This window comes from Gopherus evgoodei, chromosome 9, assembly GCF_007399415.2.
Source record: "Gopherus evgoodei ecotype Sinaloan lineage chromosome 9, rGopEvg1_v1.p, whole genome shotgun sequence".
Lineage (NCBI taxonomy): Eukaryota > Metazoa > Chordata > Testudines > Testudinidae > Gopherus > Gopherus evgoodei.
Window position 1 is genome coordinate 65647923 of NC_044330.1, and position 27224 is coordinate 65675146.

Consider the following 27224-nt stretch of genomic DNA (forward strand, 5'->3'; position numbering starts at 1 on the left):
ATTCACTTCAGAGAGCAGCTTCCCTCTGTCAGTGACTGTCAGACTGAATACGGTTGTCTGTCCATGGATGCACACTGGGACTGTGCTGTGTGCATGGCCCAGAATCATTGCCCTCCCCACTGAAATGTAGGTAGCCGCCATCCGCTGCAGGAAGATTGCCGCTGTTCAAGATCAGGACAGCGTGCGATCACTACAGCAGGGTTGCTGTCTTCCCAGCACAGTTCTGCACAGCACCACACCCACCTCCGGTGTATCAGTGCCAGAGGAGGGAGGGGGTGATGGGCCAGCACTGTAGGGTTGGGTCTCAACAGTCACACAGCCAGTGATGGAGACAGGCTCCGCACAGAGGGCTGGCCATGCTGCTGGGCTCAGATCAGAGCAGCTAGTGCAGGTGCTATTGTCTCCACACCCTGGTGCACAGTACTGGGTGGGGGCGGTGGGCTGCGGGCAGGGCCAGCACTGGCCATGGGGTAGGGGTGGGGAGGATATAAGATAATGGTGTCTCTGACCCATAGTGGTGGACAACTGGTTTGGCCCGTGTGCAGGGAGCTGCAGTGCAGGGAATGGCGATGGAGATGGGACACCCGGGGTTGGCTGGGCAGAGCCTTGGGTCAGGATTAAGGCTGGCAGCTGAGACTTGCGGGGATGCGGCAGGTGCATGCCAGCGAGGAGGCTGGCTTTGCACTAGGTGCTCCCTGCCAACAGAACAGGACATGCCACTGGCCCGAGGAGCCATGCAAGGAGAGGAGGGGACAGCACGCGCAGGATTTAGGGGATGCAGGTTACCTTTCCTCCTGGGCTGCTTCCCTGTCTGCTCCCTGGTGGAACTAGCCATGGGATTCTCCTCGTCCCCAGACCTGCGCAGGCCGTTGGCTTCCCCCGGGCCCAGGGGGCAGGCCCCTCTGTCCAGGGAAACCCTAGTGCCACCAACTACAAGGGATACAATGGGAGGGAAGCCTGACTGAACATGAGGCACCAGATCAGCATCACGCCCCCAGCACCCTCACTCAGGCTGGGCCATGCCAGCAACTCCCCTGCCCACCAAGATGCAGCCACCCTGAAAGAAGGCCTCTAACCTACACATAGACCCTATCTGGGCGTGAGCACCCTCCAACCCTCCTACCCCACGCACAGGAGGGGAGAGCCACCTCGCCCTGATGCTCAAGAGACCCCCATGGGAAGGGAAGGCCCCCAGTCAACACCCTGTGAGAGGGCAGGAGCCCTCGTAGTGCCTTGTGAGAGGGGAGGGCCCCCAGTCCCTCCTTCCCAGGAGAGGGGAAGGGCTCTTGTCCTGCCCTGTGAGAGAGGAGGGCCCCCAGCTCTGTCCCCACCACAACCTAAGAGGGGAGGGCCACTGCCCAGGAAAGGCAACTCACGCAGGCGCTTCTCATCCAAGATGTTGTTGGGTGACTCCACCCAGAGCAGGCCCTCGCCAGCTGCAATGGGGGGTAAAGGCTGCTCAGCGTCACCTGCAGAGAAACAGCCTGTGTCAGCCCCACACACACACTTCAAGGGGGAATGGGACCACCCTGGGGCACCCACCTCTTGCCAGGCTTTCCAAAGAGCCCAGCCCCCAGCAGCACCTATTGTTTCCATTGGGATGATGGAGCCATTCCCCCTCTCGATGCAGGCTCAATGCAGACTCTGGCAGGCAGTGCTGTACAAGGTTTCCTTGACCCCATGAAGGCTGGAGCCATGTCACTGCCCCTGCCAGTGGAGATGGTGGTGCATCAACATGCAGCTTGCTAGCTGCAGCATCATATGCAGGGCTGGAGCTAGACTGTCTCTGCACACCAGGGGAGAGCCCTGAGCTCAGCTCTGCTGGGTCTCAGCAAAGGCCTGGCTTTTGGAGTCTTAGAGGATCTGCAATGGATGAAACACCCTCCTCCCCCGTACCCCCGTGTGACCCACCTGGCACTGTGACACTGTTCCCGACAACCTGCAGCTCGGGCTTGTCCAGCAGCCCATCTGCCATGATGCCACTGGGTACTTCATCCAATTCCAGCCCCGAATACACACACAGCAGGTCTGTGCAGGGAAGCTGCTCCTCCAGTGGGGCAGGAAAGGCTAGTGGGTCATCGAGCTGCAGGGGGACAGACATACATCATAGAAAGTGCAGTTTGAGACCATCCCCCCAGCATGCTTAGCACCTCCCCCGACAGAGATCTCAGAGCCAGCCATGTGATAGGATGCCTCAGGTGCAATCTGGAACTGTGGGACCGCTGTGCCCCCTTAACTCTCCAGCCTGGGCTGTTGCTCCCAATGCTTTGCTAGTGACAAGCAGCAACCCCCCCAGGCACTGTTATCACTCGGCACAACAGCAGGGGGAGCCCCACACCCAGCTGGGTTGCACGAATGCTCCCTGAGCCACTTACAAATCACACAGAGAAAGGCACCAGCCAATTCCCCCCAGCTTCCCAGCCTTGCACCCCAGAGCTGTACCATCTTGCCCTGGTCAAAAGCCTGACCAGTGCAAATTTATTACTCAGTCTGCCCCTCCCTCAATGTGGAGAGTTCATGCACCAGCCTTTGTAACCTGAAGTGAGATTTCCCAAGCACTTGAACCAAACCAAACTGTTTTAGGTAAAATATAAACCAGATTTATTAACTACGGAAAGATAGGTTTTAAGTGATAATAAGTGGTACGCATAAGAGGTCAGAGATAGTTACCAATGAAAATAAAAGATAAGCACACAATCTAAATCTTAAACTGTATTACACTAGGCAGTATTTGGATCAAGCAATTTTCTCATCCCACTGGATGTTACAGTTCTTAATACACAGGCCTCCCTTTAAGCCTGGCCCAGTTTCCTCAGTTAAAGTTTTTGTCTTCTCAGTGTTCCTGTTGCTTCCAGTGTAGGTGCGGGAGGTGAAAGACCAAGGCATGCTGCCGCTGTTCCCTAGTTTTATCCTCAGTCCATGTGTCTAGAAGACTTGCGCAGACATGTCCGGGTGGGCTTTGCTGAGTCACTGGGCTGACAATCCCCAGGGTGTGGTCTTATGCAACTGAGTCACAGACTTGAGCAGTCCCCATTGTGTGGTGCTTGGGCAGCTCTCATTGAATTGTAAATCCCTTGATTACACTCCCTTGCTGATTAATGGTAGTTGAGCACCCTCCTGGGAGGGGTCCTTTGTATGTCACTAGCAAACTTACAACACATTTCAGTAACAACCGTACAGCAAAATCTCATAGCTTCATACACACTAATGAGAGATATTTGGACAGAACAAAGGTTTCAGCAGATCATGACCTTTCCTAGGATATCTTACATGGCATGCTTTGTACAAAACATATCACAGTTACATGACGGTCGTGAATATGGGGGTTCCAGGGTTTTGATTTGAGCTACAGAGTGCGACACCCATACATTCCAAACACACCTCTCCAGAGGCAGGCACTGTCCCTGAAACGCATCGCACCCCATGCAACAGACAGTCATTCTCTGGGTTGGAAGGAGGGACAAGGAACCCCAAGCTGCTGCACAGCTCCCACCCCTCAGTGGCTCTGCTGCCTGGCTACACAGAACCCCCACCCTCACCTCTGCCTGCATGGCTGGGCTGTGTAGCTATCATGGCAGCCTCACCCCACAGTAAGGCACCCCACACACTCCTAGCAATGCCTAACTGGGGACAAATTCCAGACTGCCAGCACTTGGATTGGCTGCTGCATGACATGCTCCTGTTGGGTCACTGCGAGAGCAGTCCTGACCCTTTCCAGAGATGCAGGCTCAGGGCCTGCTCTGGCACCCAGTAGCACTGCTCTGAATGCAGAGTAAGGGCCCTACAGGCTGGCTGGCCACACTATAGCTGAGAGCAGAAACTGGCCAGAGCAAGGGAGATGTGGGCACATGCCACTGGAGGGCAGCACTGTGTCTCCTAAAGAAGCATCCTGGAACAGGGGCTGCAGAGTGGCAGCCAACCACTGGTGGAGAGTGCAGTGCTCCATACTGCTACACCTGGCTCAGTCTGAGTCTGTCTGCAGCTCCTAGCCCCTTGGCTCCAGCCCTGCAGCAGCTGTCAGTCCCCAGGAGTGCTTGACCTGCTTCCCCCACTTCCCCTCCCCATATACCATAGCTGGGTTTTTGCTGTAACAGGCAACACCCGATTGCCTGCCCAGCCCGGGTGGCTTACACCTGCCTAGCTATGTCGGTCCCAGTATATTAGAGAAACAAGCTTGGCTCTCTCACCAACAGAAGTTGGTCCAATAAAGGATATGAACTCCCACACCTTGTCTCTCTAATAGCATTGCCATCACTGTGTAAATGTATCTTCCTACTCTTCCAGATGTTTAAAAAATGAGAAAATGATTCTCTGGCTTTGCCAGTTCTTGCCTCCACTCCTTTAATGGCCTGGCCATTAGCAGATATTGTGCTGACAAGTTAACCAAAGTCATCAACTCTTTCATACTCTTCTCCATCAGTCATATATGTGTCAATATCATCAGCATTCTCTGCTATCCCCTAATCTTGGTCTCCTGCATACTGAAACAAATACTGATTGGTAGGTTTTAGGATTATGCTCATAAAGAGTATTTGCGTTCCATCCACATTGGTATCCATATGACTATGTCATCTGCAAACTCTTGGACCCACAGTTTATCTCCTGTCTCTCCATCACTCATCTCATTACAAAGTCTAAGACAATGCAGAAGAGAAGTGGAGACAGTACACAGCCTTGCCTTACATCAATAACAATTTTAAACCATTCCGTGTCTCCACCATGCAGACTCATCATAGACTTTAAACTCATAGACTTATAGACTTTAAGGTCAGAAGGGACCATTATGATCATCTAGTCTGACCTCCTGCTCATACAAAGCTTTTATCAATTTGCAATTTTTGCTGGAATTCCATAGTGTCTTGGGATCTTCCAGAGGGCTTTTCTGTGGACACTGTCAAATGATTTTGTGAAATCAATTAAATAAAAACCTTCTTCTGCTCATATTCTAAGCTCCCCTGGAGGTGAAAACCTGATCTGAACACAACCTTTTTATCAAAATCCAGCCTGTTCATTCCTGCATATTTTGTCAACAGCAGTTTTCATCCTATTCAAAATGATCATGCAAAACACTTTTCCAGGTACAGGGAGAAATGTCACCCTGCTCCACTTATCAGAAAAAGATTGGATCCCCTTTTCAGGGATTTTTACAGGTGACACCTCTTCTCCTATCTTTAGGACAGATCTCCTTTTCCCAACCCATGCTATACAGCCTGCACACATGTTCACCATGACTTCCTTTCCAGCACTTAACATTTCACCATGTATCTTACCACAGCTTGGGATTTTACCTCTTCAGTTGACTTATGGCCTTACTTGTTTTCTCAAAAGCAGTTACTCCTAGTGAGATGGGTAAGTCCACGGTTTCTTCACAACTCGCAATGTGCATTAGTGGTTCTGGCTGACTGAGCATAGCCTGGACATGAAATGCTTGGTCCTTCCTCTGTGGTTAAAATCCTCTCATCTCGGGCTTCACAAAGCTACAACAGTTTGAGAACTGTGAGAACAGTTGTTCAGATACTAGGAATCCCCTCTCTTGTACAATTCCTCATCTTCTCTTGCTTTGGTAGCCATCCACCCTCTTGTCTCTTCTGGATGATCTATCAACTTCCTCATCTTTGTCTTGCTGTATAGTCTTGCTGCAGAATAACTCTTTTACTGCTAGCTTGCTCACGCTGAACTCTTCTTTAATTTTTTCCTAAAGCCTCCATGTATTTGGTTGGAGCCATTCTTCTTCAGATATTCTCACTCCAGCCCACAAGGCCCATTCGGAGAAAAATAAATGTTCTCCTGAGCCAAGAGAAAGGGCTCTGGGATGCTTAGAACTCTAGCGGGGACAAGTTCTTCTTTGAGTGCTTGCTCATATCCATTCTTGTTAGGTGTGCGCGCGCCACGTGCACGTTCGTCGGAAGATTTTTACCCTAACAACACTCGGTGGGTCGGCTGGGCGCTTCCTGGAGTGGCACCGCTATGGCGCCGGATATATACCCCTGCCAACCCAGCCACCCTTCAGTTCCTTCTTACCGCCCGTGTCGGTCGTTGGAACAGTGGAGCGCGGCTTAGCTGACCTCCACTTCCCTAGCTACTCATAGTTCTTGTGCATATAGTTATATAGTTATAATCCTTTATATATATATATATATATATAGTTATATAGTTATATAGTTATATAGTTATATAGTTATAGTTAGTTATATGTTTTTTCTTTACTAGCATAGTTAGTTTAGTAATAGTTAGCGGGGTTCGGGGAGTAGCCCCTTCCCCACACCCGGTGCCGGAGCCCATGCCCGGCTCACCGGGTTTTAAACCGTGCTTGGCCTGCCACAAGCTGATGCCGACAGGAGATCTGCACGACTCCTGTCTGAGGTGCCTCAGGGAATCGCACTTCACAGCTAAGTGCCCCATTTGCAAGGCTTTTAAGCCGAGAACAAAATGGAGCGGGACTTTCACTTACCCCTCCACCTTCGGCACCGAGCACTGGTAAATCAGCGGACAGAAGCGCCTCCCCGGCACTGGACACCGCCGGCACTGCCAAGGCCTCTCGGCACCGGCCGTCGCCGGCACCGAGGTCGACTTGGCATCGCTCCCTCTCTCCGAGGTCGAGAAACCCCACGACTCCTCCTACCAGTGCCTGACAGCTCCCCGGCACACGCCATGGTTGAGCTCCCTGCTCCTGCTGCTTCCGTGCCAACTGCACCGCAGCCAGAGAGCTCGTCCAAGTCAGATCGCCTGGCACCGACACCTGCAGAGGCACCGATGACATCAGCACCATCGATCCTGGTCTCATGGGGCCGTCGAATCCAGTGCCTGACTGCTCCCCGGCACGCGCCATGGTTGAGCTTCCTGCTCCTGCTGCTTCCGTGCCAACTGCACCGCAGCCAGAGAGCTCGTCCAAGTCGGAGCGCCCGGCACCGACACCTGCTGAGGCACCGACGACGTCGGCACCGTCGATCCCGGTCCCGCAAGGGCCGTCGAATCCAGTGCCTGACTGCTCCCCGGCACGTGCCGTGGTTGAGCTCCTCGCTCCTGCTGCTTCTGTGCCAACTGCACCGCAGCCAGAGAGCCTGTCTAAGTCGGATCGCCCGGTACCGACACCTGCCGAGACACTGACGACATCGGCACCGTTGATCCCGGTCCCACAAGGGCCATCGAATCCGGTAACTGACAGCTCCCCGGTACGCGCTGTGGTTGAGCTTACTGTTCCCTTCACACCAGAGGCATTCCCAGCGGCGAGGGATCTCATTGCCATGACAGAGTAGATGCTGCCTGAACCCCCGGCACCGCTGGTGCGGGTAATACAGTCTCTTGGCAAGCCTCCCTTGATACGACCATCCTCTGTCAGCACAGCAGAGCGGCACCGTTCATGATCACGGTCCCACAGACGCTCCAGGTCCCATCGGCACTCCCGCTCCCGACGCCACTTGCAGTCCCGGTGCTGTTCTCCTCCTCAGTACCGGTCGCACTCGCCGCACCGGTCGGTGTCCAGTTTGCCGACCCGCTACTCTCAGCACCGTTCCAGCTCCCGGCACCGCAACAGGCACCGTGACTCCCGTAGCCGCTCCCGACATCGAGCCTCGAGATCTCGGTCGACCTCCCAACACTGCTCTGGTCGCAGGTCCAGATCTTGTTCCAGGTACCGGTACGCCTCCCGGTACCGGTCCCCGGTACCGAGTTGGGCAAGGTCCGGTAGAGTCAGAGACTCTGACCACAATTTTTCAGCACCTCCATGGCCATCCGGACACGCATCAGTGTCATCCCACGCGGATAGCTCTTATGCTCAGGACCGCGATTCTGATGTGCCCACCAACAACCTGAGAGCCCATCAGGACCTCCTAAGGAGGGTAGCACTCTATATGGACCTCCAGGTGGAGGAGGTCCTGGAAGTAGGGGACCTGGTAGTGGACATTCTATCGGCTGTTGCCCCACTAGAGGGGCCATACCCGTTTATTTGGATTATCCAGGCGAATGCCGATACTCTATGGGGGGGTAAGACTACTTGTATGTCCATCCTCCTCCCTGCTCACTAGTCGTTCAGTCCGTTAAGGAAAGGGAATGGCATGGCCAGCAGGCGCCAGCCCTGAAATCGAAAGAGGCTAGGCGAATGACCCTACTCAGCTGCAAGGTGTACTCTGCTGGGGCCTTATAGCTCTGCGTGGCAAATCAACAAGCCTTGCTTAGCCCATATCATTATAACACCTGGGTGGCGGTGGATAAGTTTATGGAGCTTCTCCCTCAAGACTCCCACCAAGAGTTCACTGCCTTCTTGGAGGAAGGAAAAAAGGTGGCCAGAGCTTCCCTCCAGGCCTCGTTGGATGCAGCAGACTCAGCAGCCAGGGCTCTGACATTGGGTGTTACCATGAGGAGCACCTCATGGCTTCAGGTTTCAAACCTCCGGCCAGAGCGGCAGTATACCATTCACAACTTACCATTTGATGATAAAGGCCTCTTTGCGGCGAAGACAACCCCAGGTTGCAAAGCCTGAAGGATAACAAGGTCCTAATGCGCTCTCTCAGCGTGCATACGCCGACGACCTAACGCAGGCCTTTCCGTCCTCAGCCACACCGCCGTACTCTGTGCCTAGCCACAGATGGGACTTTGGCAAACGGTGCGGCCGAGATGGTCGCAGAAGACCGTCAGGACCCCTAGAGGGCCAAGATCGAGGTCCCTTGCAATCACCACCAGGACCAAAGACGAACTTGCGAAGGTACGCCCGAGAGCGGCATACCAGTTATAGGCGGGATCCCACTCCTACTTCCTCTTGGCGTGGCCCCAGTTAACTTCAGATCACTGGCTCCTACACATGGTGGAGTATGGGTACCACCTTCAATTTGTTCCAGCCCTGTCCCTCTTCAGGGACCCCTCTCAAGAGCAATTCCTCTTACAAGAGGTGCAGACGCCGATGAACGAAAGGGGCAAGGGGTTTTACTCCCATTATTCCCTAATCCCCAACTCGTACGGAGGTCTTAGACCTATCCTAGACCTGCGAGGACTCAACCAGTTTATGATAAAGTTGAAGTTCCGCATGATATCCCTGGGAACCATTATCTTGTCCTTGGATCCTGCAGATTGGTATGCCACCCTCGATATGAAGGACGTGTACTTTCACATCACCGTCTTCCCTCCGCACAGGAGATACCTCCGCTTCTAGCCAGCCGTCAGTACTTCCAGTTTACGGTCCTGCTGTTTGGCCTTTCTACAGCCCCACAGGTATTAACCAAGTGTATGGCTGTAGTCACCACCCACCTCCACTGACGTCGGATATGCGTTTTCCGTATCTGGACAATTGGCTTATCTGAGGAGACTCCGAGACACAAGTCACTCAGCATGTGGGCATCGTCAAGGACCTATTCACATGTCTAGGCCTGATGATCACTATAGAAACATCCACTCTGGTTCCCACGCAGAGGTTAGACTTCCTAGGAGCTATCCTGGACTCCGACCTAGCCGGAGCCTGCTTACCACAGCTGCGGTTTCAGGCGATGGCAACAATCATACGAGGTCTGCAGACTTTCCCAACGACCTCGGCTCGCACTTGTCTCGGTCTCCTGGGTCCCATGGCTGCTTGCAAGTTTGTAATCAAACACGTCAAGCTCCACCTCTGTCCTCTCCAAGTTTGGCTCAAATCGGCGTACCGCCCGGACAGGGACCTAATGGTCACGATAGTCACCATTCCTTCGAGCACCCTAGGCTCTCTAGAATGGTGGCTAACTCCCTTCCTGGTGTGGGCAGGGATGCCGTTCCATCTGCCCCAGTCCTCACTGTCCCTGACGACGGACGCGTCATCTCTCGGCTCGGGTGCTCACCTTGGTCATCTTCGAGCTTAAGGCCTTTGGTCTTCTCAGGAGCTGGCATTCCACATCAATGTCCAAAAATGAGAGCAGTCCGCCTGGCGTGCCAGGGGTTCCAGCAGCAGCTGCGAGGCCGTGGTGTCTCAGTGTTTACAGCCAACACAATGGCCATGTGCTACATAAACAACCAGGGAGGGACATGGTCCTCCTCCTTTTGTCAGGAGGCCATCAATCTCTTGGACTTTTGCATAGCCCACTCGATAAATCTGGTAGCGTCCTTTCTCCCAGGCGTTCGGAACGCCTTGGCGCTTCGACTCAGCCGGTCTTTCCTGTCTCACGAGTGGTCGCTCTGCCCCGATGTGATGCATTCTGTTGCCAGAATTGGGGATTTTTCCCCACATAGACCTGTTCGCTTACCGCGAGAACAGGAAATGTCCGAGGTTCTGCTCCTTCCAAGGTCTCTCCCTGGGATCGATCTCGGACGCTTTCCTCATGTCGTGGAAGGGCCAATTCCTTTATGCCTTCCCACTGTTCACCCTGGCTCATTGGGTTTTGCTCAAACTTTGCAGGGGCAGGGCACGCATCATCATGATCACTCCAGCATGGTCCAGGCAGCACTGATACACCACGTTGCTCGACCTGTCAATAGCCAACCCAATTACCCTGCCACTCCATCCAGACCTCATAACTCAGGATCACGGCAGGCTTCGCCACCCGGACCTGCAGTCTCTTCACCTCACAGTGTGGCTGCTGCGTGACTAAACCGGGGTAGCAGGAAGCCTTCCACCTGGTCAACGTACCTGGCCGAGTGGAAGCGTTTCTCCTACAGGTGCGAAACACTTGATCTTACTCCTACTGAGGTCTCGATCCCCTCTATTTTGGACTGCCCTCTGGCCTACAACAGCAGGGCCTAGCGGTGTCATCGCTGAGGGTACACTTGGCAGCCATCTCTACCTTCCACCCACGCTACGGTGGTCGTTCCGTGTTCTCACACTCTATGGTTTCGAAGTTCCTCAAGGGCTTGGAGCGCTACACTGTCAAGTACGCCGCCCAGCCCCAACCTGGGACCTCAACCTGGTTTTAACCAGACTTATGTCTCCTCCATTTGAACCGTTAGCGACCTGCTCGATGCTATACCTGTCTTGGAAGAAAGCTTTCCTCATAGCCATTACATCGGCCAGAAGAGTCTCCGAGCTCAGGGCTCTTACGGTGGGTCCGCCGTACACTATGTTCACAAAGACAAGGTGCAGTTACGACCACACCTGGCTTTCCTCCCTAAGGTGGTCTCTGCCTTTCATGTTAACCACACTCAACGCAATGGGGGCAACAATTGCACTCCCTGGATGTCTGTAGAGTGCTCGCATTTATATTGAGTGGACAAAACCATTTCGTAAAACACCCCAACTCTCGGTCGCACTAGCAGACTGAAGGAAAGGCCTACCTGTTTCCTCTCAGAGGATCTCATCTTGGGTGATGACGTGCACCCGCCCTTGTTATGATTTGGCTCACACTTCCCCAAGCCACATCACCGTGCATTCTACCAGGGCTCAGGCTTCATCTGCTGCCTTGCTGGCTCATGTACCTACCCACGAGATCTATCGCGCAGCTCCATGGTCCTCGGTCCATGCCTTTGCTTCGCATTATGCTCTGGTTCAACAGTGAAGAGATGCTGCAGCCTCTGGCTCAGCAGTTTACATTCTGCCACATTTCACACCGACCCTACCACCTACATAAGGCTTGGGAATCACCTAACTGGAATGGATATGAGCAAGCACTCGAAGAAGAAAAGACGGTTACTCACTTTTGTAACTGTTGTTCTTTGAGATGTGTTGCTCATATCCATTCCAAACCCACCCTCCTTCCCCTCTGTCGGAGTAGTCGGCAAGAAGGAACTGAAGGGTGGCTGGGTCGGCAGGGGTATATATCTGGCGCCATAGCGGTGCCACTCCAGGGGGCGCCCAGCCGACCCACCGAGTGTTGCTAGGGTAAAAATCTTCCGACAAACGTGCACGCGGCGCGCACACCTAACTGGAATGGATATGAGCAACACATCTCGAAGAACAACAGTTACAAAGGTGAGTAACTGTCTTTTATTGTACAAATACCCATTCCCTGACACACTGCCCCCTGGCACTAAGGCAAGATCCCGCCATGGGACTCAGCCCCAGAGCACCCAAGCACCAAGCTCAGAGTCAAACTCAGCTGGCTGATTCCCACTGGACTCTCAAGGGGGAACCCTGGCCCTCATTTTCAGCCCTTCCCCTGCTAACAGCACCAGCGGGGTTAGGGTTTGATCAAATGACCTCCCCTGGCAGGGATTTAGGTCTAGCCCCCACTTGCACATTTCATAGCATCTCCTGCCTCCAGACAGACACACTGGTGAGGCTAGACCCCACTGTGGACAGCATAGGAATGGGAGTGGAGTGCATGCTTCCACCCCTGGACCCTACCTCGTGTATCTCCTCCAAGCTGCTGCTGGCAAATTCAAACCCCAGATCAGTGGGGTGGGCAGCTAGCGACATGGCCCAGCATCAGAGACAGGCACCAGCAGGAGAGATGAGGGAGCAGTGGTGCCTTTGCCCTAGGGGAGCCGTTGTGACAGGACTGCAGGTGCCCTCAGCTTCATAGGGATTGCAGGGAAAGGCTGCCCCACACAGCTGGCCCAGCCCAGGGATCTGGATGAGGGATCCCTTCGGCTACTGCCGCATGCTGAGCAATGTCACCACAGGCCAGGGCCTGCTGGAGAGAGAAAGAGACATTATTGCTCTGCTGTGCGGGAGCCAGCCAGAGGGATCAGTTCGTCAGGCCCCCTCCCCCACTAACTCCAGACCCCACTCCCCCGCATGTTCCCCACCCCTATATTCCCCAGGCCTCCCCCACCCTCACACACGCCCTGTCCCCACACTCCCAAGGCCCCACTCCCCCACATGCTCCCTGCCATCCCCAGGCCTCTCCCACCCCCCCCACGCCCTATCCCACACTCCCCAGGCCCCACTCCTGCTATCCCTAGGCCTCCCCCACCCCCACACACTCCCTGCTCCCACACTCCCCAGCCCCAGGCCCCTGCACGCTCCCCACTCATGTATTCCCCAGCCCCCCCCACCTTCACACATTCCCTACCCCCACACTCCCCAGGCCCCACTCCCCCACACGCCCCCTGCCCCCATATTCCCCAGGCATCCCCCATCCCTGCTGTCGTACTATAATTTCCAATTCTGAACCTTAGTGTCCAAAATATGGGTACTAGCATGAATTCCCCTAAGCTTAATTACCAGCTTAGATCCTGTAGTGCTGCCACCAATCAGGACTTAGAGTAGACTGCCTGATAAACTCTGGTCTCCCCCAAAACCTTCCCTGGGGACCCCAAGACCCAAATTCTTTGAGTCTCACAACAAAGGGGAATAAACCATTTCCCTTCCCCCCTCCTTTCTTCCTCCCAGCTCCTTTCCGCCCTGGGTACACTAGGAGATCACCGTGATTCAAACTCCTTGAATCACCACAGAGAGGAATGATACCTTCCCCCCTCCTCTTTTCCCTTCATCCAGAGGCAATCCAGATTCAAACTCCGTGAATCTAAAACAAAGAGGAAATTCACTTTTCCCTTCTCCCCCCTGCTCTCTTTCCCTTCTCCCCACCAATTCCTGGTGTACACAGACTCAGTTCCTTTGAGCCTTAACTAGGAGAAAAAAATCAGACAGGTCTTAAAGCAAAGCTTTTAATAAAAAGAAAGAAAAAAGGTAAAAGTTTATCTCTGCAATTTAGATGGTAAAAAGTTACAGGGTCTGTCAGCTTATAGAAACTAGAAAGAAGCCTCCCCCCCAGCAAACTACAATTTAAAATACTTCCAGCAAACTACACATCTGAAAATAAAGGAAAACAAATAAAAAGACTATACCACCTTTCTACCGTTGTACTCACAAAATTGGAATAGAAGATTAGAGAGCCTGTAGGTACGTGTGGTCACTCTCAGAGCCCAGAGAGAACAAAGCAAAACCCAAAACACAAAAACAAAGGCTTCCCTCCACCAAGATTTGAAAGTATCTTGTCTCCTGATTGGTCCCCTGGTCAGGTGTTTGGTTCCCTGTCTGTTAACCCTTTACAGGTAAAAGAGACATTAACCCTTAACTATCTGTTTATGACACCTGCACACTCCCCACCCCTGCAATTCTCAGGCCTCTCCCTTCCCGCCATCCCCAGGCCCCACTCCCCCACATGCTCCCTGACCCTGCAATTCCCAGGCCTAGGATTGCCAACTCTGACTGAAGCTATTCCAGGAGATTTTTTCCCCCCAACATGACATAATGTCATTTTCTTAAAATCTCCTGGATTGCTTTCAATAGTCAACAGGAGATCAATGCCAATTCTGGGAGACTCCTGGCCAATCCTGGAGGGTGGCAACCCTACCAGGCCCCCCTCTCCCCACACACTCCCCACCCTGCAATTCCCAGGTCTCCACTTCCTGAATACACTCCCTGACCCTGCACTGCCCAGGCCCCACTGCCCCCCACGCTCCCCACCCCCACACTCCCAGGCTCCACTTCCCTACCCATTCCCTGCCCTCACATTCCCCAGGCTTCACTCCCCAGGCCCCACTCCCCCACATGCTCCCCTCCCCTGCAGTCCCCAGGCCTCTTTCTCAACCTCCCACATTCCCCGACTGCTCTGATCCCCGATATTCCCCAGCTGTCCATCAATTTTCTGGTACAAGTGCTGGAGGAACCAACTAGGGGCCATTCTCTTCTTGACCTGCTGCTTACAAACAGGGAAGAATTAGTAGGGGAAGTAGAAGCGGGTGGCAACCTAGACAGCAGTGACCATGAGATGGTTGAGTTCAGGATCCTGACAAAAGGACGAAAGGAGAGTAGCAAAATATGGACCCTGGACCTCAGAAAAGCAGACTTAGACTCCCTCAGGGAACTGATGGGCAGAATCCCCTGGGAGGCTAATATGAGGGGGAAAGGAGTCCAGAAGAGCTGGCTGAATTTTAAAGAAGCCTTATTGAGGGTGCAGGAACAAATCCTGCTGTGCAGAAAGAATAGCAAATATGGCAGGCAACGAGCTTTGCTTAACAGTGAAATCTGTGGTGAGCTTAAACTCAAAATGGAATCTTACAAGAAGTGGAAATTTGGACAGATGACTAGGGAGAAGTATAAAACTATTGCTAGGGCATGTCGGGGTGTAATCACGAACGCCAAGGCACAGCTGGAGTTGCTGCTGGCAAGAGATATGAAGGGTGACAAAAAGGGTTTTGACAGGTATGTTAGCAACAAGAAGGTCAGGGAAAGTGTGGGACCTTTACTGAATGGGGGAGGCAACCTAGTGACAACATGATGTGGAAAAAGCTGAAGTGCTCAATGCTTTTTTTGCCTTGGTCTTCACAGACAAGGTCAACCCCCAGACTGCTGCCCTGAGTAACACAGTATGGGGAGGAGGTAAGGAGCCCTCAGTGGTGAAAGAACAGGTTAAGGATTATTTAGACAAGCTGGACATGCACAAGTCCATGGGTCCAGATCTAATGCATCCAAGGGTGCTGAGGGAGTTGGCTGATGTGATTGCAGAGCCATTGGCCATTATCTTTGAAAATTCGTGGTGACTGGGGGAGGTCCCAGACAATTGGAAAAAGGCAAATATAGTGCCCATATTTTAAAAAGGGAAGAAAGAGAACCTGGGAACTACAGGCCAGTCATCCTCACTTCAGTCCCCAGCAAAATCATGGAGTAGGTTCTCAGGGAATCCATTTTGAAGCACTTGGAGGAGAGGAAAGTGATCAGGAACAGTCAACATGGATTCAGCAAGGGCAAGTCATGCCTGACCAACCTAATTGCTTTCTATGATGAGATAACTGGCTCTGTGGATATGGGGAGAGTGGTGGATGTGATATATCTTGACTTTAGCAAAGCTTTTGATATGGTCTCCCATAGTATTCTTGCCAGAAAGTTAAAGAAGTATGGATTGGATGACTGGACTATAAAGTGGATAGAAAGCTGGCTAGATTGTTGGGCTCAACAGGGAGTGGTCAATGGCTCGATGTCTAGTTGGCAGCCAGTATCAAGCAGAGTACCCCAGGGGTCGGTCCTGGGGCTAATTTTGTTCATCTTTATTAATGATCTGGATGATGGGATGGATTTCAACCTCAGTAACTTTACAGATGACACTAAGCTGCGGGGGGAGAGAGAGATATACTGGAGGGTAGGGATAGGGTCCAGAGAGACCTAGACAAATTGGAGGATTGGGCCAAAAGAAATCTGATGAGGTTCAACAAGGACAAGTGCAGAGTCCTGCACTTAGGAAGGAAAAATCCCGTGTACCGCTACAGGCTGGGGACCAACTGGCTAAGCAGCAGTTTTTCAGAAAAGGACCTGGGGATTACAGTAGATGAGAAGCTGGATATAAATCAGCAGTGAGCCCTTGTTGCCAAGAAGGCCAACAGCATATTGGGCTGTATTAGTAGGAGCATTGCCAGCAGATCGAGGGAAGTGATTATTCCCTTCTATTCGGCACTGGTGAGGCCATGCCTGGAGTATTGCATCCAGTTTTGCTCCCTCCCCCCACTACAGAAAGGATGAGGACAAATTGGAGAGAGTCTAGCGGAGGGCAACAGGCATTATTAGGGGGCTGGGGCACATGGCTTACGAGGAGAGGCTGAGGGAACTGGAGTTATTAAGCCTGTAGAAGAGAAGAGTGAGGTGGGATTTGATAGCAGCCTTCAACTACCTGAAGAGGGGTTCCAAAGAGGATAGAGCTAGGCTGTTCTCAGTGGTGGCAGATGACAGAACAAGGAGTAATGGTCTCAACTTGCAGTGGGGGAGGTCTAGGCTGGATATTAGGAAACACTATTTCACTAGGAGGGTGGTGAAGCACTAGAATGGGTTACCTAGGGAGGTGGTGGAATCTCCATCCTTAGAGGTTTTTAAGGCCTGGCTTGACAAAATCCTGGCTGGGATAATTTAGTTGGTGTCGGTCCTGCGTTGAGCAGGAGATTGGACTAGATGACCTCCTGAGGTCTCTTTCAACCCTAATATTCTATGATTCTATGAAATAGGGTGATTAGAAGTGGAACGTGTTCTGAGCAGCTCATGCCGGGGGCAGTGCATCACAAAACCAATCCCATTATTCAGGAAACATGGACTTCTTTACCCTAACTGCTTACTAGAGTCATTCATCTTCCCTCTATTAATCAGTGCTAATTTCCTTGACTCTACTGCACAGTCTGCAGGGGAATTGCAGCGCACTCTGCTCTCCTAAACCAGACATTTTCATCTAGGGGCCAGGCTCCCCCTAAGCCCCCTGCAGAGAGCAGACAGAGAGCAAGGGGCCCCACACCTGTTCCCTGAGAGCTACCAAGGCCAGGGCTCAAACACATGTGGATGCCTCTCAATTCAATGCCCACAAGTGCATTCCACTTGTAGGTGCAGCCGTTTGGCACCTCAGGAGACAAATTTTACTTTCTCTATTGCTTCCCCAAAGGGGCAGTGGGTGTCATGTCCAAGCAGAGAGAAATCCTTGTGACTAAGATCAATTTGGGGAAGAGCTGAGCCCTTGTTTGAGCCCCAGGGGTGTGCAAAAAATGGTAGAAGAACAAGATGATTTTGTAAAATGCTGGTTTTGGAGGGGATATAACACAGGAACCTTTTGTTCAAATAAACCCAAATGTTGATCTTAATCTGCCCCCCAGCATGAGGCATAACAAATTTCAAGCCAATCCAAGTCAGCATGTGGATTTTAGAGCACGTAGAGCCCACCTTTAAACAGGAAGCCATGCTCAGCCTTAGCAACAGCCCAGCTGGCACCCTGTTATAACACAAGGGAAGCAGTGTGGCCTAGTGGATAAGGAACCAAACGAGTAGGTGAGACAGCTGAGTTCTAGTACCAGCTCTACCACCAGCCTGTTGGGTGATCTTGGCATGTTACTGAACCCCTCTGTGCCTCAGTTTTCCCATCTGTAAAATGGGGATAAGGATGCTGACTTGCTTTAAGAATAGGAGTCCCTGTGGCAGCTTAGAGACTAACAAATTTATTGTAGGCCTGCTTTGTAAATTGCTTTGAGATCTACAGATGAAAAGTTCTGTGTCAGAGCACAGTATTAGTATCTCTTGGCAATGAGAGCAGGGAGCCTTGTTCCTAAGTGCATAGATTCAATAAAGCTGCTGTTGCTGCTGAGTGCAGCTATTCCCATGTCTGTTCCATGCAGTCGAGGTTGTGAGCTATTGCATTGCCTGCAGGCCTGCAGTGTGCGGGGAGGTTGTGCTAGGAGAGGCTGCCCAGACTGCGGTGGCTGAGCAGAGTGCTTTGTGTTCTGCATTTGCATGTTTGTACTCTCTGCTCCCAGGCACAAATAGAAACGTCAGCCTCAAAATAGATTCAGTAGGAAACTGAAACCAAAATCCAGCAAACGTGTCACCTCACAGCCTCCTGCAGAGACAGCTCAAAGCTGGAGGGTACAGCTGAGCTAACAACCATCTCATGCAAAAGGAGGCGACTGGGGGCAGACCCTACCCCCTGCTGCAGCTCTGAGGCGAATCCCTGACAAACACAACACAGCAGGACAAATAGCAAAATGCATCCGGACTCCATAGAGTAGAAAAAAGCAGTTTTGTGCACCTCTGCCAAGTGCCGAGGCTTTACAGATCAGCACAACCATGCCAGCTGCAAAGCAGGCACAGCATCTGAGGGCCGGGCTCTGGGCCTCGAGTGGAATGGAATGTTGAACTATTAGAATGGTTAGCCACTAGGTAGCACTGTGCATGATATGGTATAGTGCCATGTATCTGAAACCCTCTTCTTAGGACCTTTGCGTTATCCATATCCCATCTGTCCTGCAGCATGCGAGGCATGTAAGACAGCAATACGTGCCTCCTGCAGCCCCTAGACGCATGGTCAGCCAGGGTGGCCCTGTGTGCTGCCCCTGCCCTGAGGGCTGGATCCACAGCTTCCATTGGCAGGGAACCACAACCAATGGGAGCTGCGGGGGCGGCACCTGCGGGTGCAAGGGCAGTGCACGAAGCCTCCCTGGCCACCCTCACAGCTCCCATTGGTCGCTGTTCCTGGCCAATGAGAGCTGCAGAGCCAGCCCTTGGGGTGGGGGCAGCACGCAGAGCCTCCCTGGCCACCCATGCTTCTAGGGGCTGCAGGGACCTGGTAGCTGCTTCCCTGGAGATGTGGTAAGTGCCCCTGGGATCCTGCACCCTGAATCCTCTCTCACACCCCAATCCCCTCTCTTGCCTCCTCCTGCACCCCAAACCCCTCATAACCAGCTCCACCCCAGAGCCCCCCCCAGCCAGAGACCTCACACCCCCACCCCCACACTCCAACTCACTGCCCCAGCCTGGAGCCCCCTCCTTCACTCCAAACCCCTCATACCTGGCCCCACCCCAAAGTCCACACCCCAAGCTGGAGCCCTCCCGCATTCCAAACCCCTCGACCCCAGCCCAGAGACCTCTCCCACACCCTGAACCCCTCATTTCTGGACCTATTCGGAGCCCAAACCCCCAGCCCAGAGCCCATACCTGCCAACCACAACCCCCTGCCCCAGCTCAGAGCCTTCTCACGCACCCAAACCCATCATCCCCTGCCTGACCCCAGAGCCTTCACCCCCAACTAGAGCCCTCACCCCCCATCCTGCACCCCAACCCTCTTCCCCAGCCCGGTGAAAGTGAGTGAGGGTGCATGAGAGCAAGCGACAGAGGGAGGGGAATGGAGCGAGATGGCACAAGGCCTCAGAGAAGGGGTGAGGCAGGGCTGTGGGGCAAGAGCGTTCGGTTTTGTGCAATTAGAAAGTTGGCAACCCTAGAGGAGAGGTGCAAGGAAGGGAGACATGTAAAGCATACCCTCTGCAGCTAGGGTTGCCAGGTGTCTGGTTTTCAGTCAGAATGCCTGGTTGAAAAGGGACCCTGGTGGATCCAGTCAGCACCACTAACTGAACTGCTAAAAGTCTGGTTGGCCGCGCAGTGGGGCTGAGGTGGCTCCTGGCAGCAGCTGGCATGTCCGGGAATCGCGGCCAATGGGAGCTGCGGGGCGGGGGGGGGCGCTTCCACTTAGGGGCTGGACATGCCGGCCACTTCCAGGAGTGGTGCGGAGCCAGGGCAGGCAGGGAGCCTGTCTTAGCCCTGTGGGGCCACTGACTGGGAGCTGCCTGAGGTATGCATCATCCAACCGGAGTCTGCACCCCAAATCCCCTGCCCCATGTTGGAACCCTCTTCCGCACCCTAACTCCCTCCCAGACCCCACATTCCAACCTGCACCCTAACCCTCCTGCCCCTGGTCAGAACCCCCTCCCATACCCTAACTCCCTTCCAGACCCCACATGCCTATCCGCATCCCAACCCCCTGCCCCAGTTCGGAACCCCCTCCCGCACCCTAACTCCCTCCCAGACCCCACACTCCAACCTGAATCCTGCCCCTCCTGCCCCAGGTCAGAACCCCCTCCCATACCCTAACTCCCTTCCAGACCCTACATGCCCATCTGCATCCCAACCCCTCTGTCCCAGGTCAGTACCTCCTGCACACCCTAACTCCCTCCCAGACCCCGCACTCCAACCTGCACCCTGACCCTCCTGCCCCAGGTTGGAACATCCTCCCATGCCCTAACTCCCTCCCAGAGCCCACACCCCATACCCCCTCTTGCCCCCCAGCCCTGAGTCCCCTTGCATACCCAAACTTCCTCCCAGAGCCTGCACCCCACACCCCCTCCCACACTCCAACCCCCTGAACCCACTCCCCTACTCCAAACCTCTTGGCCTCAGCCCAGAGCCCCCTTCTGCATCCCCAACCCTTCAAACCAAGACCCAGCCTGGAGCCTTCATCCCCTCCTGCACCCTGAACCCCTCATTTCTGGCCCCAACCCAGAGCCCACACTCCCAGCTGGAGACCTCACTCCCTCCTACACTCCAATCCCCTGCCCCAGCCCAGTGAAAGTGAGTGAGGGTGGGAGAGTGTGAGTGGAGGTGGGGCCTCAGAAGGGGCAGGGCAGAGGATGGGGCAAGTTTTGTGCAATTAGAAAGTTGGAAGCCCTATCTGCAGTGTGGATCTCATGCGGGGGTGGGGGCAAGGAAGGGAGACACATGATATATGTCCTCTGCAGCATGCATTTCATGGCGGGGAGGGAACAAGGAAGGGATTTGGCTAATGCAGAGGTTCAGGTAACAGAGCAGAGACCCCAGCTAGAACTGCAAGGAGGAGGAGAAGGACAAGCCCCCAGCCAGAGGGAGACCACCCTGCTGCTGAATGGCTCCTCCAGCAGCACAGGGAGCCCTCTGCAGCCCTACTGTTATGGGAGTGAGTGAGCAGAGCTGTGTAACAGCAGAGCTGCAGAGGTTTCCTGTGCTGCTGCAGGATGGGTGACCCCAGATCCCTGCAGGTACAAGGTGCAGGGAAGCCTGTAGTCCTGATGGGCAGAGCAGTGTTCTGGCCAGGGGTCTTTCCTCTGCCCCACCAGAAGCACAACTTCCCATTTCAACTTGTGCTGGCAGGGATCGGGTGCCACTGGCTCTGCAGGGAGGGAGTCCTCTGCAGTCCTGCTGTCACAGGAATGAATGAGCAGGGTAGAGCAGAGACTCCTAGCCAGGAATGCAGGAAAGGCCACCTTATGGCCAAGTGGCTCTTGATCTCTTGATTAGCAGAACTCCCAATTAGCCAAATAAAATCAGTGTCCCCAGACTATTTGGACACCTGGAAGTGTATCGTATACCTTATCTGAGCACAGAACCGCCCTAGCTGGCAGTGCATTAAAGTCTCTTAAAGAGAGTACATCTTCAAGTATCTTTATGGGGTGGAAGCTCTGTAACCAGTCACTGTCTGATACATGACATGCATCAAAGGTAAAGGCAGCCTAGCCACTACCAGAAAACAGAAACAGAAGGAAAGCAGAACAAAGGCTGCTCACCAACATGCCAGAGAACTTCAACTTCAGGGAACTTCAGCTTCGACAGACCTCCACAGTGGACAAACTGGAAGCAGCATTTTGCAAGACTTCACATTGAAACCAAACTCCACAAGAACACTGGAGACATCCAGGTATGCTCAGTAAAGTATGTTACGAGGGAGCTGGCAGAGCATTTACCTTTACCAAAGACAGTCACGAAGATGACTGGGAAAGGGTTCTGGTTATGTTCGATGCACACCTTGCATCTCAGAGAAATGTGGTTTATAAAAGGGCACGTTTTCACCACAGAATTCCACAACTGGGGAATCTCTTGAATCTTTTATCAGAGCTTCACATGCATTGGCTGAAAACTGTGATTTGGGGCCTGTATAATACGAAAATATTAAAGACAGATTGGTTATTGGCTTTACAGATGATAGTTGGTCACAGAAGTTACAATTAAAAACAGACATTACAATTAAAAACAGACACACAGCTATTCAAATAGCAAAGCAAACTACGAACTTGTGGCAGCAAAACAAACTTGACAAACCAGAAACTAGCTTAGAAGCAGCAAATACAAGCAGCTAGAAGTGCTAGAAGTAATTATCATACAACCCCTGAGGCAAGGAGGCACAAATTCCAGGCTAACTACAAAGACTTTCAGACTAAATGCAAAAGTATGAGAAAATTCATAGCCCAAGAGATGTATGTCTAGCCAAAGGTGCAAAATATCATAAATGCATAAAATATGGACATTTTGCAGTTGTTCCCCATACTAAGGGAGTCAGGGAGTTGATTCATATTACAGCCAGTCAAGGAGATATTGTTTCTGGGCTCTATCGTGTGATGAACAGAGCCTACCTGGAGAGTGAAACTAAATATTCGTGGCAAGATTATTGACTTTAAAATTGAATCAGGAGCGCATGTCACAGTCATCTGAGAATGGACTTCCAATCACCTTCAACTCCTCCCAAAACTGAAGTCACCTGACATAGCTCTGACTAGCCCTGGAGATATTCTGAACTGCATGGGCCAGTTCACCACAGAAACAACTTACAAGATGAAAGCTTTGCATTCAGAGTGCATGTGATCAAAGGATCAAAGACCAACAACCTTCTCAGCCACAGCATGGCAACCAAGATGAAGAACTCAATGGAGTTCTTCAATATTTGATGATATTGGACTTCTGAAATTAGATCCAGTACAAATAACCTTAGGAGACAATGCTGAACCATAGAGTGGACTATTTTTCCAGCTACGTAGAAATAATGTACTTGAAATACAAAATGTGTTGCAATGGTATCAAAAAACTGAAGCGTACTTTTACTCACTTCAGTATTCCAGAAAAACTAGTGACAGTCAATGGAGCACAATTCACTGCAGCAGAATTTGTCATTCCAAATGAAATGTCATTTTGATTGTATTACTAGCAGCCCACATTACCCGCAAGTGAATGGAGAGGCTGAGAGAGCTGTACAGACTGCCAAGAAAATCCTTCTGCAGGACGATCCATTCCTTGCTCTTCTGATATCAGCTACTGGATATAGTCCAGCACAACTCCTACTGGGGCGACAACTCAGAACTATGGCTCTGACTTCGGAAAAAGACCTAGCTGCAAAGTGCCCAGACATGAAGAGAGTAGCCGCATCAGCTAAAAGGGCAACAAGAGTTTCTGAACACTTTTACAACACATCACTCAGCAACCTGCCAAGTCTAGAACCTGGTGACCATGTTCGTGTCAAACTAGAAGGAGAAAAAGGATGGACAAGTCCAGCTGTCATAAAGAAAAATAATCACTCAGATTATGTGTTTGAGATCAACAGTGAAGAGTTCAACAGAAACCGTTGACATCTACAGTTTGTTCCTCCTAAAGAACCATCAACAGAGCAAATGCTACCAATGGCGGGTACAGAACAAGAAAAAGAAGACTCAAAGATTCCAAATCGACCAGAACCAGTCGTTACAACTAATGGACAGAGGACCACGTTGTTATTCGTTCAGGTCTTGTCATTAGAAAACCCGTATGATTCAGACACTTAGACTAATACCTCCTGAACTTCAAAGTCAGCAAGAGAGTGTAAATTTTGAAAATGGTGGGGATGTAGAACTTAAAGGGGAAGATGGAGGGGTATGTTTAACTGTGGCGCTATGTGTCATACCTGAGCAGAGAACAGCCAGACTAGGTAGTCTATTCAAGTTTCTTAAAGAGAACACGTCTTTATTTCTCTCTCTGGGGTGGAATGTCTGTAACCAGTCCACATCATGACACCAAGCACACCTGTGTAAGCAGGTAAGCCAGTACTCACAGCATGCTCCCTCCAGAGGCCTTCAGCTATGACATGCTGAGCTTTGTCCCCTTAGGAAATTCACAAAGCCTAAAGAGCCCCAGGCCCAGCTGTCTGGAGCACTCACTCCCTATGATGCCCACATGCTTCTCTTAGGAGTCTCTTGCACACACACCTGTTGCACATTATACACCAGTATTACATAAAAACATTGCTACTGCCCCCTGCTCAGCCTTCGTGGTGCACGCACCCTGAGCCCCCTGCTCAGCCCTTGTGGTGCACACACCTTGAGCCCCGTGCACAAGCCCTGAGGCCCCTGCACATACCACTGTCCAATGATACTTGTCTTTATTTTTAATGGATTCCTGATTTTCCAGCCTGCTTTTCCTTGCGGGATCTGTGCCCCACAGCTCCAACAGTATGGCTGAGAGGAGCCTGGGAGGAGAGCTGACGCTGTGCAGTGCAGGCTGGCATTGCAGGGTTCCTCTCCTGTTGGAAATGTAAGTGCAGTCCCCAAGTCTGTGCTGTAAGAGTGTTTAGGGCAACCTGGCACTGCCCCCAGCACTCTGCTGCCTGCACTCCATGCAACAGAAATCACCAGGGCACCCAATGCGCAGACCCGAGAGACAACGGCAGGGTCTGCCTGCCAGACAGGCCTCAGCCATGCTGGTAGGGCCCAAGCTTGGCGTTTGGCTCCATTTAATAGAAGTCAAAGCTCTCTGGGCTTCTGTCAGTGGTGGGTATGACCATGTGTGAAGTTCTGTGGCTGGCCTCCAGCTCACAGCACTCACCTATGACTCAGCTGTGGGATGTCTGCCCTGCTGACCGCACACACGATGGCAAACTCCTTACAATGGTGCACTGTGTTCCTGTTGGGGAGCTTTCAGACAGGGCTGTGCAGACCAGGCAGGAAGAGGCTCAGAAAGAGGCTCAGCCACAGCCCTTTTCTCCTGCACAGCATGTGTTGTGCAAGCTCCACTTCTTGTGTGGGAGAGGAGAGCCTGTGCAATGAAATCCCCATTTGGGGGGCCAGACTGTCTCTCAGCTGGGAGAACTCCCAGCAGATCTCAGCCCAGAACATGTGGCATGCATAGGGCCATGGTAACTTTACAGATTGTCAGTCGTAGATGGGCTGGGAGGGACATGACACATGGCTGTTTCTCACAGAAACATGTGGCTCTTCCATCCACTGAGTCCTGAATGTAACACAGCAGTGAGATCTCTGCATGGGGCACCCTCACATCCCAAGAATCCTCCCTGCTATGGGAACAGCTCTTCCAGTCTGGGTGTCAAACCCCTTCCCCAGCCTGGGAGAAACCTCCCTTCTTAGAGCATACATTGACCAACGCCAAATTAACTTTGCCACTGTCTGTACCTGAGATATGTGAGATGTGCATCTAAGGCAGTAGAAAAGTGTGCATCTAAAATAATCTGTGCCCCTGTAATTACAGACTGTACTATACTGCGTACACAGAGTAAGGTTGTGTGTTCAACCTTAACTTTGCTATCTCTTGATTTCTGAGCACCCAGCTGTACAACCTTAAATCTCATAGTGTGAGATCCTGGCCTCATTGAAGTCAATGGAAACCCCCCATAGACTTCCAAAAGGTCAGGAATTCACCTAGAGATTTTAAGGCCAGAAGGGCCCATTATGATCATCTAGTCGGACTTGTCTATCACAGGCTAGAGAAGTACACCAAGGGATTCTGCAACAAGCCCCTCACTTTGGGTTGAACTAGAGCAGAGCTTTCAGAAAGAGACACTCAGGCTTGATGACAAGACTTCAAGTGATGGAAGATCTACCACATCTTTAGATGAGTTGTTCCAGTGGTTGATTACTCTTATTGTTAAACATTTGCTGTGCCCCATTCTAGTCTGAATCTGACTAGCGTCAGTTTGCAGCCATTGGATCTTATTCTGCCTTTGTCTGCTACATTAAAGAGTCCTCTGCTTTCTGAGATCTCCTCCATATTTAGATACTTATGGATCAGCATCAATGTCAGGCTAACTCATCTGTAGTTACCCAGATTATCCCATTTACCCTGTTTACATACAGGCATGACATTAACTTTGTTCCAGTCCTCTGGCAATTACCAATATTCCAAGAATTGTTAAATATCACTATCGATGTCTCAGATGCTCCTTTGCCAATTCTTTTAAAACTCTTGAGTGTAAGTTATCTGATCCTGCAGATTAAAATATGTTTTAAGTTCAGTAGTTGCTGTTTAACATCCTGCCTAGTTGCAATTGGAATGGAAAGTATTTCATTGTCACTGTAAGGTGTACATCATCTTGCTTCTTTCTATAGACAGAACTATTTATTGAACTCTTCTGCCTTTTCTGCACCATTAGTGATGATTTTAATGACCTTGTCCAGTACCAGTTCTGTAGCATTTCTTAGGTTTCTTTTGTTCCTGATGGATTCCAGAAATTCTTATTGTCCTTCAACCCACTGGCTGTAGATTTTTCATTGATTCCTTTGGCTTTCTTTGTCAACTGTCTGCATTTCCTAACTGCTGATTCGTACTCATTAATATCAGAGTCCTCATTTTTCCATTTCTTGGATTTTATTTGTATTTGTTATTGTTGCTTTCACTTACTTTCTTAATGAGGACTTTTTTAATGGAAGAGGCTTTATGTGATAGCAAAATTGTGATCTTTTGGGGCATCTAAAATTGTTTTATACAATTCCTAATTATAATTCATATTGTTTTGTCTAATATTTCCCCTCACATTTGCGTGACAAGGCCAACCTTGGTAAACCTCCTGGACTTAGGTCCTATTTATATTTTGACATGAATCATGTATTTTTAGTGCTCCTTGGTCAGTTTTGACCACTTGGTTTCTTTTTCCTGTCTGTTTCCCACATCACACCTAATCTTTTACCTTTCCTGGTTTTCCCTACTTCGCCCTTTTCCCCTCTCCCTCATGTCCCTGGGATGGAGAGAGGGAACCCAGATATACCATGTCTAGACATGGAGCTAACAATGGCACTTGAGAAAGAAATATTTGACCTAAACACTCCTTATGGCTAATATTATAAATTGTGTTTCCTGGACCATCGAAGGGGTGAATCACCTGATAAAAAGAAAAAGAATTATCACCCACCTAAAGACACTGAAAGCAGATATTATCACCCTCCGAGAAATCCACTTTAAGGACTGGAAGGCAGACAAATTTAGGAGCAAGTGGATGGGAGTAGCAGAGTTCAACAATTTCTCCTCTGCAGCCAAGGTGTGGCAATATGTTTCACAAAAGACTCATTGTACAAATTCTATATGTAAATAAAGA

General features: G+C 51.4%; 1 protein-coding gene across 4 annotated transcripts in view; it reads right to left on the reverse strand.

Annotated features, from left to right (window-relative positions):
- ELF4 (E74 like ETS transcription factor 4) overlaps nt 1–27224 on the reverse strand; it is a 46012-nt gene that overhangs the window by 7206 nt on the left and 11582 nt on the right. Inside the window, exons 2-6 of one of the 4 annotated variants that reach the window (XM_030574713.1) lie at nt 21667–22030; nt 12236–12521; nt 1912–2083; nt 1377–1469; nt 787–930 (exon numbers count right to left, since the gene is read on the reverse strand). In XM_030574713.1, the coding sequence (XP_030430573.1) occupies nt 787–930; nt 1377–1469; nt 1912–2083; nt 12236–12307 (481 nt within the window). In that variant the 5' untranslated portion in view covers nt 12308–12521; nt 21667–22030. Of the gene's footprint in view, nt 1–786; nt 931–1376; nt 1470–1911; nt 2084–12235; nt 12525–21666; nt 22031–27224 lie in introns of all 4 variants that reach the window. The other 3 variants (XM_030574712.1, XM_030574711.1, XM_030574710.1) reach the window with 3 other exon arrangements.